Source organism: Microtus pennsylvanicus, chromosome 4 (genome assembly GCF_037038515.1).
Source record: "Microtus pennsylvanicus isolate mMicPen1 chromosome 4, mMicPen1.hap1, whole genome shotgun sequence".
NCBI lineage: Eukaryota > Metazoa > Chordata > Mammalia > Rodentia > Cricetidae > Microtus > Microtus pennsylvanicus.
The window spans coordinates 78,515,481-78,535,478 of NC_134582.1; the positions used below are offsets into that span (position 1 = coordinate 78,515,481).

The 19,998-nt window shown below is 48.2% G+C and overlaps 1 protein-coding gene across 14 annotated transcripts in view; it reads left to right on the forward strand.

The window, feature by feature from the left end:
- The window catches only part of Fam193b (family with sequence similarity 193 member B), a 34,861-nt gene extending 16,880 nt beyond the window's left edge, over positions 1-17,981 (forward strand). For 7 of the 14 annotated variants that reach the window (XM_075969493.1, XM_075969498.1, XM_075969500.1 and 4 more), the window contains 9 exons: positions 688-783; positions 926-1,157; positions 2,141-2,528; positions 5,561-5,744; positions 6,603-6,842; positions 13,137-14,133; positions 14,283-14,358; positions 15,453-15,566; positions 17,609-17,981. In XM_075969493.1, coding sequence (XP_075825608.1) covers positions 688-783; positions 926-1,157; positions 2,141-2,528; positions 5,561-5,744; positions 6,603-6,842; positions 13,137-14,133; positions 14,283-14,358; positions 15,453-15,549 — 2,310 coding nt within the window. In that variant the 3' untranslated portion in view covers positions 15,550-15,566; positions 17,609-17,981. Of the gene's footprint in view, positions 1-687; positions 784-925; positions 1,158-2,140; positions 2,529-5,560; positions 5,745-5,982; positions 6,006-6,602; positions 6,843-13,136; positions 14,134-14,282; positions 14,359-15,452; positions 15,567-17,608 lie in introns of those variants that run through there. The other 7 variants (XM_075969494.1, XM_075969501.1, XM_075969502.1 and 4 more) reach the window with 5 other exon arrangements.
- Positions 17,982-19,998: the final 2,017 nt, after the last annotated feature.

The window sequence follows — 19,998 nt, forward strand, 5'->3', positions numbered from 1 at the left end:
CCCAGAGAAGGTCACATGTGGTAGTGCATGTCTTTAATCCCCATGCTCCTGCAGTAAAGTCAGAAGTGGAGACAGAATACTCTTGGGAAGTTGGTTGCCCAGCTTCTTGCTTATACAATGACAAACCAACAAGGAGACCCTGTTTGAAACAAGGTGGAAGGTGAGGACCTGCATCCAAGGTTGCCCTCTAACCTCCACTTGTTCACTGTGACACATGTGCACGTGCACTTACACCTGTATGAACACACATCATACACATACACAGGTATTCATCATAAACAGAAGAAAGGGCTGGGTGTGGTGGTACTCACCTTTAGTTCTTGCGCTTGGAAGGCAGGGGCAGGCAGATCCCTACATAGTGGGTTCCAGGACAACCAGGGCTACCTAGAGACTAGAAATAGAAATAAAAAATAAATGAAAGACTCAGGCTAAAGATTGTTAAGAGCTCTGGGGTTTTGATTCTCAGCACCCAGATGGTGGCTCATAAACTGCTATAATTCCAGTCCTAGGGGATCAGATGCCTTCTGGCCTCTGTCTACATATGGTGCACAGACATAACATTCAGGCAAACACATAAAATAAAAATAAAGTCTCAAAAATTTTAAAAATGAAGGAAGGAGAAGGGGGATGGAGGAGCATGAGTGCTAAACCACACTTGTGATTTATGACCTTTCGTCTTGTTGGCAGCCCTCATACTCACAAACGGCCCATGTTCATAGACAGGCTTTGCCCCACGAGAAGCTCTTTACCCGCTATCCACACAGCCATGGAACTGAGAACACGGTAGTCCCTTCCAAGTACTTGCTTGGCCCTTGATTATAACCCAGTGTGACTTGTGCTTATTGGTTCAGTCATAACCTGAGGGCCTTAAGGAGCAGGTCAGTTCCACAGTTTGACCATGAGCCTTTTTCTTTCTCCTTTCCAGATTTCCTTGTCACATACACCCTGCAAATCACAGTCTTGTGGGGGTGACTCTCATTCATCCTCGTCCTCTTCTTCATCATCCTCATCTTCCTCCTCTTCCTGCCATGGCAACTCAGGGGACTGGGATCCCAGCTCGTTCCTGTCAGCACATAAGCTCTCAGGCCTCTGGAATTCCCCACACTCCAGCGGGGCTGTGCCAGGTGGCTCACTTGGTAGCCCTCCTGCCATCCCTGGTGAGTCTTTAAGCTTCGGAAAGTACTGGGCCCCCTCTGTAAATAGCCATTTGCCTCTCTACTTTGACCCAGTCAGTAAGTAAACATGGACCTGTTCTGATGGCAGCAGGGACAACCTAGACCTTGACTATCTCTGGAAGATCTGCAAGACTGTGGAGTTATAAAATGCTGCACACGGGGAAAAAAATGCCCTCATTGCTGTCATTGGCTTAACATTGGGTCCAGGAGAAGTCCTCATACTGTCTGAGGAGCAAGTGGTCTAGGAAAGCCCTAGGAAGTAAGATTTAGATCATCTACACCTGCCCTCTGTACCATTGACAACCTGAGCCACCCCTGCTTCCTTGGCTTTCCACACCTTGTCTACCTTAGGAATAGCTGTAGAGCACTGTATTTAACCACAGGAGACTGGCAGGTGGCATGCAGGCTACAGGAGTCTTATAAACTCAAATCTAATGCTCAGAGACCCAGAGGGAAAATTTGGATTGTTACTGTCATAATTCTTAATGGAGGATGGAGTTCCTCAAAATGGTGCTGTTCTAAAGTTATGTAACTTGAATGCATAACTCCAGTTATCTTGGTCCATGATGGAGTCACCAGAGCTTTTTTCTACTTCAGTCAGAGATCTGTAGCCTCCCAGGAGTCAGGTGTACATACCTTGTCTGCTCTGGTCCATGTGGCCCAGCGGCAGATCCCAAGGTTGCTGTAGCTTTCTTTCTCAGGCCTAAAGAATGCCTAAGAGGAGGTAGCTCCTAGAGGAACCCAGAGAAACAGCAGAGATATCCTCTGTTCACTCCACAGCTGAGCCACAGCCTCCTTGGCTTGGGATTCTCAAACTTGTCCAACAGACCTGCTATCCATGTCCTCTTCAGGGGCCTTATGCTGAGAGACTATGCCCTCTGGTCATAGTAAGCAGGATGATGTGGCAGTGAGCCTATTGGCTTTCCTTCCCAGGTCTGACCCCTTTTTCTCCCCTCCGCCTACAGGTGAGGCTTTCCCTGTCTCGGAGCACCACCAGCACTCAGACCTCACTGCTCCCCCTAACAGCCCTACCGGCCATCCCCCACATCCAGCATCTCTGATTCCTTCTCACCCCGGCTCCTTCAGCTCACCGTCCCACCCACATGTGTTGCCCTCCACCCCGGAAGCACCTTTCCCTGCCCAGGCTTCAGAGTGCCCTGTGGCTACTGCCACTGCCACCCACCCCCCAGGGCCTTGTCAGAGCCCCCATCTGCCCTCTACCAGCATGCCACTCCTGAAGATGCCTCCGCCATTCTCTGGGTGCAACCACCCCTGCAGCGGGCACTGCGGTGGGCACTGCGGTGGGCCTCTCCTCCCACCACCGAGCTCGCAGCCACTCCCTAGCACTCACAGGTAAGTGAGTGTCGTGAAAGGCACCACTCTGTACTCACTGGAGCCAGGAGCTGTGGAAACTTGCTAAGAACACTGTTAGGATAGAAATCCGAGTACAGATTGGGCTGAAAGAAGTAGCTCAGCACTAGAGCACACTCTTAGTGTGCATGATGTCCTGTGCTCAACCTTGGCGCCAAATTCCATAAATTCTAAATTAAGGCTTTTTTCATTATAATTTAAGTTTTGAACAATTCAGGTGTAAAAAAGAAAAGGGTCTTCACAACCTAAAGAGAAACTTCTATAACTGGCCTGTTTTCTTGAAAATACTTTGGTATATAAATGACATAATCAGTTCTATATTTGATAAATACTTTAGCAATTTTTTATTTTCTTCATTTTGAGACAGGTTCTTTCTCCTCCCCCCTCCCCCCCACCTGACAGGTTTCTCTGTCCTAGTTGTCCTGGAACTTGATTTGTAGACCAGGCTGGCCTCAAACTAGAGATCTGCCTGCCTCTGCCTCCAGAGTGTTGGGATTAAAGGTGTGTGCCACCACCACCTGGCCGTGAGACAGTTACTTGCTGTGCAGCCCAAGATAGCCTCTAACTTGTGATTCTCCTGCCCTAGCCTTCTGCTGCTGGGATTACAGGTGTTTCTTACCACCGCTGGCCTGCATAGCAACACTTCTTAAATATCATGGTTATTTCCCTAACTTAAGACTTAAGTATCTATGGTTTTGGGGTTTTGTTTGTGGGTTTTTTGTTTATTTCTTTGTTGTTTTAGGGGGTGTTTTGTTTTGGTTTTGGGGGTTTTCTTGTTACGTTTTTTTAGTGTTTTAAGACAGGGTTTCTCTATAAACCTGGCTATCCAGGAATTACTCCATAGATCAGACTGGCCTCGAACTCAGAGCTCCACCTGTCTCTGCCTCCTGAGTCTGGGATTAAAGGCGTGCACCACCATGCCTGACTCATCCAGACTTTTTTCCCCCTCTGAGACAGAGTTTCTTTGTGCAGTCCTGACTGTGCTGCAACTCACTTTGTAGACAGACTGGCCTCAAACTCAGATCCACCTGCCTCTGCCTCCTGAGTGCTGGGATTAAAGGTGTGTGCCGCCACCACCTGGCTTTCATTTCCAAATTTTTAACCAAGAAAAATACTGTTGTGATAAGCGTCCTAAGCCTGTGTTTGAATAGATTTGGGCCCTGTAGAGCCCTAGGAGCTCTGTGATTCTGTTGTCTGTATCTGGATGTGAATGTACTGAAGGCAGGTGATTTTTAGGTTGACACTGTCTATTATATATCTGTATTCCCAGTCTGGGGTTTCGCTGCCCCACTGCCACCACTCTTGGCTTTGTCATCTCACATGTCTGTCTCATACTGTTGATGATGTCAGTATTGACTTGGATCTTGTAGTTTTCACTTAGTACTTCTGGGTTCCTGTGTTTTGTTCTTAATGCTCAGTATTTGGGGCTGGAGAATATTAACTGTAGTTAATTTTGCTGGTCTCCAGTTGCAGAACATTTAGGTAATTCTATCATTTTAACATAACCAACATCTAAAGATATCCTGGCCTAAAGCTTTTTCCTCTTTTAAACTTTTTCGTCGCTGTTTCTTGGGAGGGTTCTTAACACACATTGGCAAACTGCTTTCCGCCATGCACACCTATAAGCCTAGCAACTGGAAAGCAGAGGCAGGAGGATCTAGAGTTCGAGGCCAGCCTCAATTGTATAGAGAGACCTAGAGTGAAGTGGGAGGGAGGAGAGAGCACACAGGAGCCTGTGAGTGCTGAGGGTAGGTGCAGCAGGCCCTGAGTTTAATCCCTAGCAGAAAAGAGAATAGGTAGGGGAACTGCTTTTTATAGGATTCTCTGAATCCATGTAATCACCAATAAAGAGTAGTGGTCTGTCTGTATCTTCAGAAACATTGGATATTTTAATTTTCCTAAACGGCATTTTGCTTACTGTAATAGAATTGTGAACTTGGAATAAACTATAGGCACCATTGGCAACAACTTCTGCTGCCTTTTTCTAACCTCTACCGTGTGTTTGTTGACCTTTCTGACAGCAGACTTGGGCTACACTGGCCTGTCCTAGACTGTCACCTAATTCTTATTTCCTCTGAAACATGGGACCAGCTTCTGCAGTGCTCCAGCTGCTGCTGACCCATCATAGGGCTCTGGTTCTTCCCAGCTCTGATTCTGGGACCTCTCAGCCTGTCTCATCTTTACCCTAGGAAAATGTTGTTTGTAAGTTGCCCCAACTTATTGCCAGAGTCCAGAGACAGAATGTAAATGGAGAAAGCATGGACTCTGTACACAGGGAAACATAGGTTTGTGTTTTACTACCTGTTGGGCTGTGCTCTGAGCCTCAATCTCCACAGCTGTTAAATGGGGAGTGGCACTGATTTTTGCAGGTCTTCAAGGATGGCTAGATGACGTGCTGAGTACATTTCTGGGTCCAGGCAGTGGTTCTTGTAGTCTGTAGTCCCCAGGAGGCACATCTGCTCTTTCTCATCGCAGAGCTCTTGGTTCAGGAGGCTCTCTACCTGCTCACGCATATGCCAGATGCAAATGTGTTGTGAGGACCCTGGGAAAGTAGGAGTAAAACTGTTTTCATTGATCGTTTGGGGCTGTACCAGAGCCATCAGCCCATGAGTCTGTTCAGATTCCTGTTCCCTAAGCCCTTGGGATGTAGATTGCCCTGCTGTGTGATGGAACTCCTTCAGAATTTTAAGTAGCATACTGTCTATCTACCTATTTGAAAGAAATGATGAATAGCCTATTATCACAAGGCTTGATAAAACAGCAAGCTAGAGAGGTATCCACACAGTGCCCTCAAAGAGGTGTCTGCAGGAAGCTTACACAGAGTCAGTCTTTGTACTGTGACGGCCTAAGAGGCAGTAGAGACTCTTCTCAGGCTCTGTTCTTTGCAAGAGGCCCTGATATGGCCAGTGAAGGGCAGTGGAATGGTGGCTGGGGATTGGGACACTTTTCTAGGCTCCTGCTGTATTCTGTGCCTGCACCACTTACTCTCACCTCTGGGCCCTTCTCCATTGCAGCAGGGACCCTGGGTGCAAGGGGCACAAATTTGCACACAGTGGCCTGGCCTGTGAGGCAGATGAGGGTCTGGGCGAGGAAGAGGATAGCAGCTCTGAGCGCAGCTCTTGCACCTCGTCCTCCACCCACCCACGCGATGGGAAGTTCTGTGACTGCTGCTACTGTGAGTTCTTCGGCCACAATGCGGTGAGTGAGCCTGCCTGGGCAGAGAGGGCTGGGCAGCCAGGGGCAGCGGAGAGACCCCTTGCTCATGGTAGTGACTACTGCACTGGGACTGAGAGTCCTTGCACCTACAGCTGCTTGCTTCCGCCTCGAGGCACACTTGTGAGGTCGGGTTTGCTTAACGTTTTGTTGGCTGTGTTCTTCTCGTGGTTTCTCTTAAGATTGACTTTTTTTCTTTAGGCAAAAGGAAAGGAAGTGGCAGAGAGAAAGCTATGATTCTGATGAGTATGTATACGTGTATAATCCCAGAGAAGTGAACGCTTGTACATGATGAAGGCAGAGTGGAAGCAAAAAGTTCCCCAAGTGTGACAGCCAGTCGAGGTACAGGCCGTGAGCATAGATGGCGCCAAGAAAGAGGCTCAGATCAGGGTACATGCTGTGTCTAGACAGGGGAGTGATTCAGAAGTCTCAGAAGATGAAAAGGCTGCTGGCTAGGGAAGAGCAGTCAAAGATGAGAGAGGTGGAAATAATTCAAAATTACTAGTCACCTTTGAGCTAGGCATTGTTATCTTCATTTTAGAGGTGACAAAATTGAGGTTCACAAAAACTCAGTGATTTACCCAAGGTCATACAGCTTCCTAGTGATAAAGCCTGGGCTCAAACCTGCTTCCCTGGCTCCCCAGTCCTTGGTCATCAAGCTCTGCCCTCGTCTTCCTACCTACCACTGCTTCAGCTCAGAGCCTATTGAGGATGAAGTCATTTGGTGGCTGATGCTAGAGAGAATAAGGGTCTGGCTTCTCACCACATACTTGGTGCCAGCGGGTGGGAGTGCTATGGGCCTCCCAGGCCTAGGGTGTAATGTCAGCAACTCCCCTCCCCCAGCCACCCGCTGCCCCGACGAGTCGGAATTATACTGAGATCCGGGAGAAACTCCGCTCCAGGCTGACCAGGCGGAAAGAGGAGCTGCCCATGAAGGGGGGCGCCCTGGGCGGGATCCCTGGGGAGCCTGCGGTGGACCACCGAGATGTGGATGAGCTGCTGGAATTCATCAACAGCACGGAGCCCAAAGTCCCCAACAGCGCCAGGGCTGCCAAGCGGGCCCGGCACAAGCTGAAAAAGAAGGTGGGTGTGGGGGGGAGCTCAACTCTACTGCTTCTCCTCCCCAAGGAATCTCTCACCGAAGCCCTAAGACCTCTAGGGCATGATTGGTGCTGGCTGCCAAAAAAAAAAAATAGTTGGTATGATTCAATTGCTATGGGAAGGTCTGGATGAATCCGGGAGGCATCAGGGTCAAAACTTGGGACAAGTAATTGGAGAAGGAAATGTCTCATATACAAGCTGCTTTCTCGAGTCCTCCAAGCTGAGGACTTGCTACAGTTGGTCATTTATTCATTCATCAAGTACGTCCACAAATACTGGGAGCCAAAATGTAACACTTAAGTTCTTACCTGAGAGCTTAGTCCAGTGAGGAGACAAAACGGGACAAGCACAATAGAGTGTGACAAGTACCAAGAGTGAGGGACATACCCTCTCTTGCCCATAAGTGACTGTACAAGAGGTTGACTGACCTTCTGAGTCCCAGGAAGTAAGGACAGATATATCAGGAGGGCCTTTCTCCTGGCAGCAGGCACAGCACATCTCACAGGCAGGGTGGTAAAGCCGAAGCTGAAATAGCAGAGAAGTGGGGCAGGTAGTGGAAGTAGAAGATAGCCTCAGTGGCCCTATCGAAGAGCAGCTTTGACTTTAGCCTCCAGATGAACGGCTGTCACCTGATGGTTGACATCAAATAGAGCACTTGTCAGGTCTGTAGTTTGGTTTCAGTGTGGTAGTACAGAAGGCATGTGGGAAGATGAGGGCAAGAAAACTAGGTTTGATACCCCAGGTGAGGAAACACAAGACCAAGGGGGATATGACTGAGAGTAGGACTGCAGAGAGATGTGAGGACAGCAGGAGCTACAGGCTTGGGTATTCTAATGACAGCACGATGGCACAGTTGGGTGTCTCAGCCAGTATGCTGATGGTACCTGTGATGGAGCCAACATGGCAGTTGCGGAAGACTGGATGCAGTAGGGGCACTTTGACTCAGAGGTTCCTGTGAGCCATTCAAGTGCAAGTGGGGCCATAACACTAGGCGTTGCGAGCGCAGGGATGTAATTGAAGCCATGGGAATGAAGCAGTCCTCTGTGGAGGATTAAACCCAGGGAGCTATTCCTGGACAGCCCTGCTGCTAGATGAGCCCTGGGGTTGATGGCTTGTCACCTGCGGCTTCATTACTTCTTCGCCTGCCTATTCCCAGCTGTGTCTGCACAGTGCCTCATGAAGGAGCCACCTTCTGAAGAGATTTGGTTTGACAGCCAGCTAGTTTTATTTCTTGGGTGGTCAAACAACCCTAGAGCTCTGGAAGGCAGAAGTGATTCTCCGTCTTTCCAGCCCAAGGACAACCAAGATCCTTCTGCAGCCTGAAGTAGTGAACCTGTTGTTACTGTCATAGAATGTTCAACCTTCCGTTGCTCCCACCCACTTGCTCTGCAGAGGTGTTCAGTAGGTTACAATGGTCTTTGGCCTCATTAAGCATGCCCCAGAGGGCATGCTCAGTAGTTCCCAGGTCTGGTGCCTTTTATAAACCTATACACCTTTCCTGAATGATGTCTCTCCAGGGCTCAGTTCAGATGTTCCCTGCTTTGCAACCACCCTGGGGGAGTCTGCTGCTCTACTTCCCCTGCAACTTATATATCTCTCTAGGCTGCCGTTCATCACACCCTTCTGGTCTTAAGCTCCCTGCACAGTCACTGTCTACTAGACCTAGCCTGTAGATAAGGACAAACATACATAGGTGGTCTCAGTGCCAGATTAGCCTCCCCTGCTGGTTTTAACTAGTTTGGCTGCCATCAAAAAAATCCAACTTCCCCATAGGTATTTAGTGATGACTGCTTGCTCTACCACCTCGGGAGATGGGTCAAAGCATCTGTTCACTTTCAGACATTACTTTCTTTTTCTTGCCTTTAGGGACTAGTCCCTGATCTTTTGAAGCTGCACTCTTTTCTGTGCCATCTGCAACCTCACAGCCATTCTTCTTTATCCACTTAATGTTGTCATCTGACCCTTTCGTTTCTTCCAAGGCCAATCTAGCACTCTCTCGCCTGAGCTGAGTATTGGTAAAGAGAAAGTGATCTGACCCATCACTCAGTCACTCTCTTTCTTACCAGTTCTCGTCACTTCCTTGCCTGTTGCCCATCTGTCGCATCTGCTCAGAAAAACTGCATCCCATCCTATCTATCCTCTCTCCCCTTCTACACCCAGAGGTAGCATGTGACAGTGTTGATGTGACACTCAGCTGACCTGTAGTCCCCAGTCCTGTTCCTTGTCATGCACATTCATTCACATGGCCCTTTGTCAGACTGTTTCTCCAGCTCTAGGCTCTCAACTGCCTTCCCTTGTTTTGTTTTGTTTTGTTTTTTTAGCAAGTACGTTCACATCTGTTTTCATCAAGGAAAAGACCATTGGACACACCTCCTCATTGAAAGGAAGTGTCCTTCTCCCACCCCAAGCCCATATAGGCTTTTTTGGTTTTTTTGTTTGTTTGTTTGTTTGTTTTGCCCACCTTAGGCTGCCTGCTCTATTTTCAAAGCTTTTGATTGGTAAATGTCTCTGGCTCCATCCAACCCAGACTCTACCAAAGAGATCTGTAGTCTCTCCTCTCGTCTGGCTCCCATCCCATGTCTTTGTGCCCACTGTTGCCTTTCAAAGGCAGACAGTTCCTGAAATTTGGAGCCTTTCCTGCTCTCTCCCTGTTTGCTTCCTTCATCATAGTGGTAATTTTTGAAAGCCGTACATCCATGTTCATTGTTCTCACTCCCCGCTTGTCACCTAACCAAAGACTGTTGTCCACACCCTCAGTCACCACTTTATTGCCAAGTCCAAGTTATGTCTTGGTTATGTGCCTGTCATAGTTGTTCACTAAGTGACCTTTGCCCTTTTGTTCGTGCGCCCCTTTAAACCTTGTCTTTGACTCCTTGGCTTTCAGGCAAGCAGGGCCTAGAAAGGAGCAGTGGGGTCACCATCTTCTCCATATTTCTCACCTACCTCTCCGACCTCTTTCTCATTTGTGAGTTCTTGTCCCTTGCCTAGACTTTGCACATTTCTCTGGGAAAGAGAAGCCATCTAATTAGTATTATTACCCTGTACTTGACATTGGCATCTCTGCTAACTAGTGGTCCTCTTTGGGAACGTCCTGCAGGTACCTCAAACTCAGTATGTCACAAAAGAGGCCTGCCTTTTCTTCTCCATTATCTGTTCAGTAAAGGGGGCCACTTCACCCTGTAGCCTGACCTTGAACACTGGCCACTGTCATGGGAAAGTGCATTGTGACTGAAAGCAGTGAGCCTTGGAATTGAACTTCAGTTTGAAGCTCAGCTTGATCGCACTTGCTGTATGACCTTGGGCAAATCACTTAATCTCTAAGCCTCAGTTTTTCCATCTATAAAATGAGAATGACAGGAACCTAGGTCATAGATGGCTGTGAGGATGAAATGAAATGATGCACGGAAAGTTGGGCAGAAGCCTGGCACATGGGTGCTTGGTTTATGGGGGCCTCTGTAGCAACTGTAGCAGTGGGTAATGTTTTCTGGACATGTGTCATTTTACCCTCCTGCCTAACCCCAAAAATCCTTCTCCATGATAATCGCTCACCCCCAGCTCAAACCAGTCCACTTTTCTCCACCCACAGCGTCTGCTTTTAGAGCCTTTGGTTGGTAAGCACCGACTGCCTCAGACTCAGACCCAGACTTCTTTACAACCTGCAGAGCTCCTTAGGATCCAGCCGCTGCTTAGCGTACCAGCTTCATCTTCCAGCCTTACTTTCTAACCTACCTTCCTTTCTCCTAAGGTCTCTAGGCACCACACTTCCTCTGGTAAAAACAAAACTGTACCTCTGCATAGTTTTTGCTTCCTGTTGATGTGCTTTTCCATTTTCCCTGATTTTACTAGTTCCTTCCACCTAGAACGCATTTATCGCATTTTTTTCCAGGATAATTGCACACACCCTTCAGTAGTGATCCAGGAACTCTCGGATGACCCTGGCTGAGTTAACAGCACCTTGTACTCTCTGCCCTGTAGCATCTGACACTGTCACTCTGAATTAAGCAGTCCATTTATGATTCTTTTCCTTGGCTGACTGAAGCTGGGAAGCAGAGACCATGTATGTGTCTTGTATCCAGCTGCACCCACAGAACTTAGCCCATTGCCGTACAGTCAATGAGCAAATGAAACGAAAAAGTCTGGAACTTCTCAGTCATCCCTGTTGCCCTGTCCTGATTTTGCCTCTTACTAGCCACCTAACCTTGAACTAATTTTGTATTCTTGCCCAAGGTTAGGTTCACATCTGTAAATTTGGCAATATGATGCAACAAGGGCAATGGTGGGGGTTAAAAATGACTTGCTACACAGAGCCAGGGTTGTGCATTTCCGTGCTTTCTCCTTTCGATGCCAGTGTTTGTAATGAGGAGGCGCTGCTCACACCAGTACTTTTCAGACTTTCTGGACATAATAGCAAACATTCTGGAGTGAGTAAAATCTTCCATATCCATAACAACCAGAAGTCAGGCTGTGCTGACTCAGAAGACAGGGAGAGCCCATCCCTACAGTCTCCAGTACACTGCTCCAGGCCATGTCTGCTCACCTGAGTAGGCAGAGTTCTGGCACATGGGAAGGAGACTTGGCACCAACCCTTATAGCCATCCTCAGAGCAACTTTTTCTCCTAAATTACAAACTTGGAAGGTAGGGTTCAAAGAGAGTCCAAGGAACACTAAGGAAAGCTGAGTTTAGGTATTTAGTCAGAGTTCAGAAGAGTTAAGAATACACGCTTGCCCGCTGGGCCGAGGATCACAATGTTTACCTTGATTCTGAGATGATGGGAAGTTTTCTCTCCTGTTCATTTCCCTCTGTCTCCCCCTCAGTTTGCAAGGCAGTTGGAAATACATGAGGTGGTGCCCTGCCACAGCCCTCCCATCTGACTCCTAGCTCCCTGTAGAGGCCTTCTTAGCCTCTGGTTTCTTGGGTTAAGGCAGACAGATTTGGATAACTAAGCCCACAGACTGATTTCCGTTCTGATTCAAGTCTGCCAAAGATGATTTACAGGACCCAACTTCTTGGGACTGAGGCCTCCCAGTCTTCACTCAAGCTCTTTAATCTTGTGAGGGCCCTGTCACTGATCATGGTATGCTCTAAGACACTTTAGATGTGAACTTGGACATATGGAACTGACTGAGCAGTGAGAGACTTTTTTTTAAGACTTATTTTATGTATATGAGTGCTCTATCTGCATATACACCTTTATGACAGAAGAGGACATCAGACTCTACTACAGATGGTTGTGAGCCACCATGTGGTTGTTGGGAATTGAACTTAGAACCTCTGGAAGAATAGCCAGTGTTCTTATCCACTGAGCCATCTCTCAAGCCCAGTGAGAGACCTTTTTAAGAGATGTCCCTCTTCATTAATACAGCACTAGTCAGCCACTCAGAGCCTTTCAGTTCCTACATCTTATTTCCTTTAAGACTGCATAATAATATTTTCCCTGCTACCTACAGAATTGAAGAGACTGCCTGTCCATAGTCATGTATCCTCACTTTGTTCTTTATTCCAGAATTATTGTCTCATGTAACACGAACGGGGCCTGCTTGTTGGGGTTTCTGACCCTCCCGGGACCCCACAGCCGGCAGGCCCCAAAGAAAATCACACAGAGATCTCTATAAGTTATAAAGCTGATTGGCCCATTAGCTCAGGCTACTTATTAGCTCTTGTAGCTTATATTAACCAATTATTCTGATCTAGTTTTGCCATATGGCTCGGTACCTTTTTCAGCTGGCAGGTCACATGCTGCTTCTTCGGTGGTCTATGCAGGACTGGTAGGAATCAACTTCCTCCTTTCTAGAATTCTCCTGTTCTCGTATCATTTCTACTTCCTGTCTGGTTTTTCCGCCTATACTTCCTGCCTGGCCAATCAGCGTTTATTTAAAACATGATTGACAGGTTACAGATAATTCTCCCGCACCAGTCTCAACTTTGCAGATGAGTCCACTGGGCCTAACTGGGGAGTGAGTGAATTACTCCAGCTCATGCTCACTCTTGCCTAGGTAGCAGATCCTATCCTTTTCAGGCCCAGAACTGACACAGGCTCATGATGAATAAACTGTCAAAACTCTATCCTCGGGAGCTTATTTGTACTTCACCCTCAAACTTGATATTGTCTGGTTTCATTGCCCCTCATTCCTGCAGGGTTGGGGACCATATGGAGATCACAAGTCTCTGCCTTCAGCAAGTGATTGGCAAAGCTAGGTTCCAGGCTGATGTGTCAGGTGTCACATTGTACCTGATCACTAGCAGACCTCTGTTGAAACTGCGTCTTCTATTGGCAGGAAAAAGAGAAGGCCCGGTTGGCAACAGAAGCTCTGAAGCAGGTGAATCGTGTTTCTGGAAGCCAGGAGCTAAGACCTGCCAGGGAAAGGCTCCTAGAGTGGCCTGACCAGGAACTGGACCGGGTCAATAACTTCCTGAGTAGCCGCTTACAGGAGATCAAGAGCACCGTCAAAGACTCCCTCTGTGCCAGTTTCAGCATGTGTGAGCTCAACCTGGATAGCAGTGGCTTTAAGGAGGGGACTGTGGAACCTCATTCCCAGACTCTACCCCCCTCAGACCTCAATGGCTCCTCTGAGCAACAGCCTGATATCAACCTTGACCTGTCCCCTTTGACTTTAGGCTCCCTTCAGAGCCACACATTACAAGCTCCAAGTGAGCCAGTCATACCATGGGCAGAAAGAAGAGCCCCTCACCCAGCATGGACAGAGGTACGGGGTCCCCCTCCTGGTACCCCTGAGAATGGGCTCGTGAGACGACTCAACACTGTGCCCAACTTGTCCCGGGTGATCTGGGTCAAGACACCCAAGCCAGGCAACCTAAGCTCTGAGGAAAGTTCGAAGGAAGTTCCCAGTTGCAAGCAGGAGCTGGCTGAGCCTGTAACCACAGGTGGGAAGCAAAGAAAGAGCAAGAAACAGGGAAATCAAGCAAAGAAGAGTGAGGCTGGTCCGGCCCCAGGCAACCTAGAGGCGCCCAGTGCCAAGAGCCAGACATCTAACTCCAAGCAGCCAGGCAAGGGCCCAGAGCCTGCCAAAGTGGGTAATTGCGCAGAACCTGGAGAGGGCAGCCGGGGGAGCCGGCCAGGACCAAGTTGGGCTGACAACCCCAAAATTGAGAAGAAGGGTAGTTCCTGGCAGAACTGGCCAGGTGAGGCCAAGGCACGGACTCTGGAGCAGGAATCTGTGCAGACCCCAGGCCCAGCAAAGCCACAGAGCTTGTCCCAGGGCAAAGGTCGCAGCCGCAGGAGCCGCAAACAGGAGAAGTCAGCCTCCTCCTTGGGTGAGTGCACCAGGAACCAAGTGGCTGAACCCCCACCCCAACCAAGCCACGGGGTGGAGGGCAGTCCCCGTGTATGGGCAGCACTGCCCCCAGCATGACCCCAGAGGCCTGGCCATGGGCACTGAGCCCTCCTGGCTGTGTCTTCCTAGACGATGTGTTCCTGCCCAAGGACATGGATGGGGTGGAGATGGATGAGACAGACCGCGAGGTGGAGTACTTCAAGAGGTAGGTATATGCTGCCTGCTTCTCCCCATGTCCATTCCTGAGCCCCATGTTGTGTCTCAGGCCTGAGAAAGTCCATGGGGATCCTCACTACCCTTCCAGGCCTTCCATGTAGCCTGAACCCAGGTAGCCACTTGGCAAGATCTAGCATCTGAGAAGGTGCAAGGCATAAGGAGAAGGAGCCATGTTGGGATGGGAAACTAGGACTTTTTCCAACTTTATATATTTTTATTTCTTGCTCATTTCAGACAGGGTTTTAGTGTAGCCCTAGCTGCCCTAGAACTCATTATGTAAACTAGGAAGGCTTCAAACTCCCAGAGATTCCATTCTCTGATTCCCAAATGCTGGGGTTTTATTTGTACTTCTCTTCTAGTGGGTCAGAATCTAGGAACAGTCTAGACAAGGAGAGATTCAGAAATACAAAGCTCACTGATTGGTACTGGTGGAGGCATAAAGGCATGACGGGAACACTGTTGTGGGGGGTGCGGTACCTTCACCAACCTGGAAATTGAGGAGGCCTTTCTGGGAAAGGTGAATAAGACTGAGCTGAGCTCACCAAGTAAAATGACAGCCACAGGGCAATGTGTACAAAAGTCTGAGGGTAAGTCTCAGTCCAGCAAGGGTAAGGTAGAGATGATGGACAGTTTGTATCTCACAGCAGCTCAGTCCAGTGAGGGTAAGGTAGAGATGATGGACAGTTTGTGTCTCACAGCAGCTCAGTCCAGTGAGGGTAAGGTAGAGATGATGGACAGTTTGTGTCTCACAGCAGCTCAGTCCAGTGAGGGTAAGGTAGAGATGATGGACAGTTGTGTCTCACAGCAGTTGTCATGCATTGTCTTCTTGCCTTGTGCGCAGTTCTCAAGCCAATGAGGTTCTCGTGCCTGTCAAACCCAAACACCTGGAAACAGCTGTGCCTGTTTAGAGCTAGGCCTCAAATTCATGGCAGTCCCGAGTGCTGGGATTATAGTATACATTAGCATTCTGGACTTGCAGCTGGTTTCTTAGTGAATGGGACATATTTTGTGTAGTGGCAGGATCCAGTGAGAACAGGAGAGAACTTCTTACTATGTTTTATCCATATTTCCTAAACCCAATAGGTTCTGTTTGGATTCTGCAAAGCAAACTCGTCAGAAAGTTGCTGTGAACTGGACCAACTTCAGCCTCAAGAAAACCACTCCTAGCACAGCTCAGTGAGGCAGAGACCTCAGCTGGTACTTGCACCCTGTTTTTCCCATGACCCGCCACTTTCTGTGCCCCTCTAAGTCATTCTGATTTCTGTATCTGGGGAGGAAGACTTGAGACTTGCTGTCCCGCTTTCTTCACCCCTGTAGCAACCATATATCCAAGCTCAGTGACTGATTATCTGCACCCTGTCTTTTTCTGTGTGTCTACGCACCCAAGGCCTCTGTTCTCCATCACACCTCCCTGGTCAGGCCCTCCCTGAATCTTGCTGCTGCTTCTCCTGAAGGTCTGCTTCTTAGGATGGCATCACTGGGGCTCAGCCTCCCTCCCAGTAGACTTAACAGAGTTGCACTGTGCTTGGGCATTGCGCTTCCTCATTTGCTTCCTCAGTGCAGTAAGCAGTAGAAGAGACCATCCCCAAGGGAACAGTGAAGGCAGGTGAGCTAGAGCAAGACCTTCTAGGTCACTGCTGATCATGGAGGTGTTAGGGAGGGTTCTTCCCCAGTAGGACATGTTCCTTGAGGAACTAGTAGCTAAGCTGCTTTTGGGGAGAAACTGGCCTTCCCTCCAGATACCTGCACAAATCCATTTATCTGAACTGTTGATATATTGGATAATGTTTTCGGGCTATGTACCCAAAACTGGAACTTTACTGCAGAAGATCTAGGCAGTTTGTACACTGTATTGAGGCCCAAGGCTATTCGTGTCCATGTCTTTTTTTTTTCTTAAAGATTTGTTTATTTATTTATTATGTGTAGTGTTCTGCTGCATGTATGCCTGCATGACAGAAGAGGGCACCAGATCTCATTACAGATGGTTGTGAGCCACCATGTGGTTGCTGGGAATCAAATTCAGGACCTCTAGAAAAGCAGCTAGTGCTCTTAATCTCCCTAAGCCATCTCTCTAGCTTGCCTTTTTTTTTTAAATAATTTATTTTTATGTGCGTTGGTGTTTTGCCTTTATGTATGTCTATGAGAAGGTGTCAAATCCCAGTTACAGATAGTTACAAGCTGCCATGTGGGTGTTAGGAATTGAACACAGTTCCTTTGGGAGAGCAGCCTGCTTTTTATGTCTGAGCCCCACAGTTACATGTATTAATCTTGTGCTGTGTACTTGTATCATGTCTTTTTTTCTGAAAACTACATAACTACCCTGACTACAGTGGGAGGCTTGGACAGGTGGCCTGATTCCTATATGGGGACTCTTGAGATCCCCATCTGTCTCTATGCTCCTTTGTGCTTTAAAAACTTCTTCTCGGGGGTGAAGTGGTGAGCTTCCTGGACCCTGAACAGCTCCCCAGGGCAGTACAGGGGCCTGAAGTCTACAGAGTTGAGGCCCCTGTGTCATGCACAGGCTGCCTCCAAGTTACACTGTTCTCTTCAGAGTCACCTCAGGCTCCCTGGGCCACACCAGGATTACCACACCCCAAGGGCATCTTGTAAGGCTAAAGCACCCTCTTACCTTTCTTCCCCACCACCACAAGAACAAGGAATAGCAAAGACCCCAGGCATTTATCTGTTGCCCCTATGGAAAGAAAAAGGTCACACCTCCTCACTAAACCCACATTTCACTGGTTTTCTAGGAAACCTAATCCAGCCATCTTCTGCCTTGGCTGATCTCTTCCAAGATAGGAAGGCCATCGCCCTCCTCCCCATCATCTTCAGGCAGTATAGGAGCCTGCAGGGCTGGCAGGCTCAGGGCCCAGCCCAGGCTGTCTCTTTGGAACCTCAGGAGTCTGAATTTGCCTCCACCAGTATCTGTCAGTGAGAAAACCAGCAACCAACCTCTCACACAGCCCTGATCTGGACAGATGTGCTGTAGGTTTAGTTTCTCAAAGATTGTCCCATATGTTGACAGAACCTCTGGACAGTTTTAAATTTCATTTTGCACTGAAAATTTTCAGATCTTCATTTGGGAAGTCTATTGTTTGTTTTCAGTCCAAGAAACAAAAGTAAAACTTACTACCACCTCCACAGGAGCCCAGAGCCAGCAGGGCAGGCTGGGGCCAGGGTGGGGAGAGGTGGGACTGGAGCTGGTTCTCACTGTGATTCTGCCATTTTTTCCCCCTCAGCCCTGCCAGGTCGACTTCAGGTCATCTCAAGGCCCCAACTCAAGCTGCAGATGTAGTTTCTCCTCCTTCCACCTGAGTTGACCCTCCCTGCTCCCACCACCCTGACCAACCAAAAGCGGAACGGATGCCATGCTGTGCGGGGCCTTTCAGGACCTCAGCAGAGCCGCTTCCTGGTGCTAAGCAGCCTTGACACTCAGAGCCCAGGGATGGGCTGGCCTGTGAGCCAAGGGCTGATGGGACTGCTGGCCCAACACTGCTCTCTTTGTGTTTGATTTTGTTGTTTTGTTTTGTTTATTTTGTTTTTTTAATTCTTTACTTTTGATACTGTGAATATCTTCCATGCGGAAAGATAAAGCAACATTTGGACACAGAATTTAGTGTGATGGTGATTTGCTGGTCTGAATGGGGAGTGGTGGGATGTGTGTCTGTCTTGGAGGGTCTGTCTTGGCCACCATTATGGAGCAGTCCTCTGTAGAAACAGTCAGTCGTATTTCCACTTAACCCTTAAGAGTCCTCCAAACATCCTCAATGGGACTGATAGTCCAATTTAAAGAGGAGGAAACTAAGGCTAAGGCAGTAAAGTAACTACTGAACAGTCTAGTCAAGTGTGCTAAGTACAAGGCTATGGCTCCCATGTCCCAGCCCTTCCAGGTACGTGAGCCTGGAACACTGTATGGGCTGAATAGTTCAACAATGGCTGCCTCTCTAGACATTGGAGAGGCTGAGAACCCAGTACCTGTTCAGTCCCTGAAGCAATTGCAGTCTAGTGCTGAAGGCCTGGAGGAATCCTGGAGAGCCACTGATCTTTAATTCTTTTTACTAATTTTTATTTATGTGTATGGGTGTTTTGTCCACATGTATGTTTGTGTGCCACATGCATACAGTGCCTGTGGAGGTCAGAGGAAGGTACTGAATCCCCTGGGACTAAAGTTACAGTTGGTTGTGAGCTGCCATGTGGACACTGGGAATTGAACCTGGGTCCTCTGAAGAGTAGACAGTGCTTTTAACTGCTGAGTCATCTCTGCAGCCCCCAGGAGAGACCTGATCTTTAGTCCACGTTGGAAGGCAGAAACTAGGCTTTGACTAGCCTATGAGGTAAAAACCAACAGGCAGAAAGCTTTTCCCTTGGATCTCCTTATGTCCAGACTCTCACCTGGGAAATGGAGGAGGGTCTTCACCCCTCAGTAAATCCTTCCTGGAAATGCCCTTACAGACCCACCCAGAGGTATGTCTGTTAGTTGATTCCAGTATTAAGCCTTACACTTAGTTTTCCCCTTTCAAGATGGTCATGTGGATGCAGGTTGGATATGGTCTTCCTACTTTAACAGATAATGAACATCTATAAAGTCAAGGAATCCACTTCTATCTTCCCAATTTATATTTAAACATAATAGGTTTGATTAAAAAAAATACCTCACATATGCTGTGTCCAAACTGCTCTAGAGTAGTTATTTTCTATTAAATGCAATTCTTTTGGTTTTGTAGCCCCAGCTGTCCTGGAACTTGCTATGTAGGCAGCTGGCTTCAAACTCGGAGAGATCCTCCTGTCTCTGCTTCTGGAGTGCTGTAACTAAGGTGTGTTCCACCACACCAGGCCTAAATGTCTTTTTTTTTTCTCCTTTAAGATTTATGTGGCCGGGCGATGGTGGCGCACGCCTTTAATCCCAGCACTCGGGAGGCAGAGGCAGGCGGATCTCTGTGAGTTCGAGACCAGCCTGGTCTACAGAGCTAGTTCCAGGACAGGCTCCAAAGCCACAGAGAAACCCTGTCTCGAAAAACCAAAAAAAAAAAAAAAAGATTTATGTGTAATCTTGAGTGTTTTTCTTGCACCATGAGCCTAGTGGCCAAGGTCAGTAGAGGACATTTTTATTCCATGGGACTGGAGGTGTAAATGTGTGAGATGCTATGTGGGTGCTGAAAATCAAACCTGGGCTCTCCGCAAGAATAAATGCTCTTAACCCCTGAGCCACCCCTCCCTAAATGCCATTCTTCTTCTTCTTTTTTTTTTTTTTTTTTTGGTTTTTCGAGACAGGGTTTCTCTGTGGCTTTGGAGCCTGTCCTGGAACTAGCTCTGTAGACCAGGCTGGTCTCGAACTCACAGAGATCCGCCTGCCTCTGCCTCCCGAGTGCTGGGATTAAAGGCGTGCGCCACCATCGCCCGGCCACATAAATCTTAAAGGAGAAAAAAAAAAGACATTTAGGCCTGGTGTGGTGGAACACACCTTAGTTACAGCACTCCAGAAGCAGAGACAGGAGGATCTCTCCGAGTTTGAAGCCAGCTGCCTACATAGCAAGTTCCAGGACAGCTGGGGCTACAAAACCAAAAGAATTGCATTTAATAGAAAATAACTACTCTAGAGGAGTTTGGACACAGCATATGAGATTCGCCT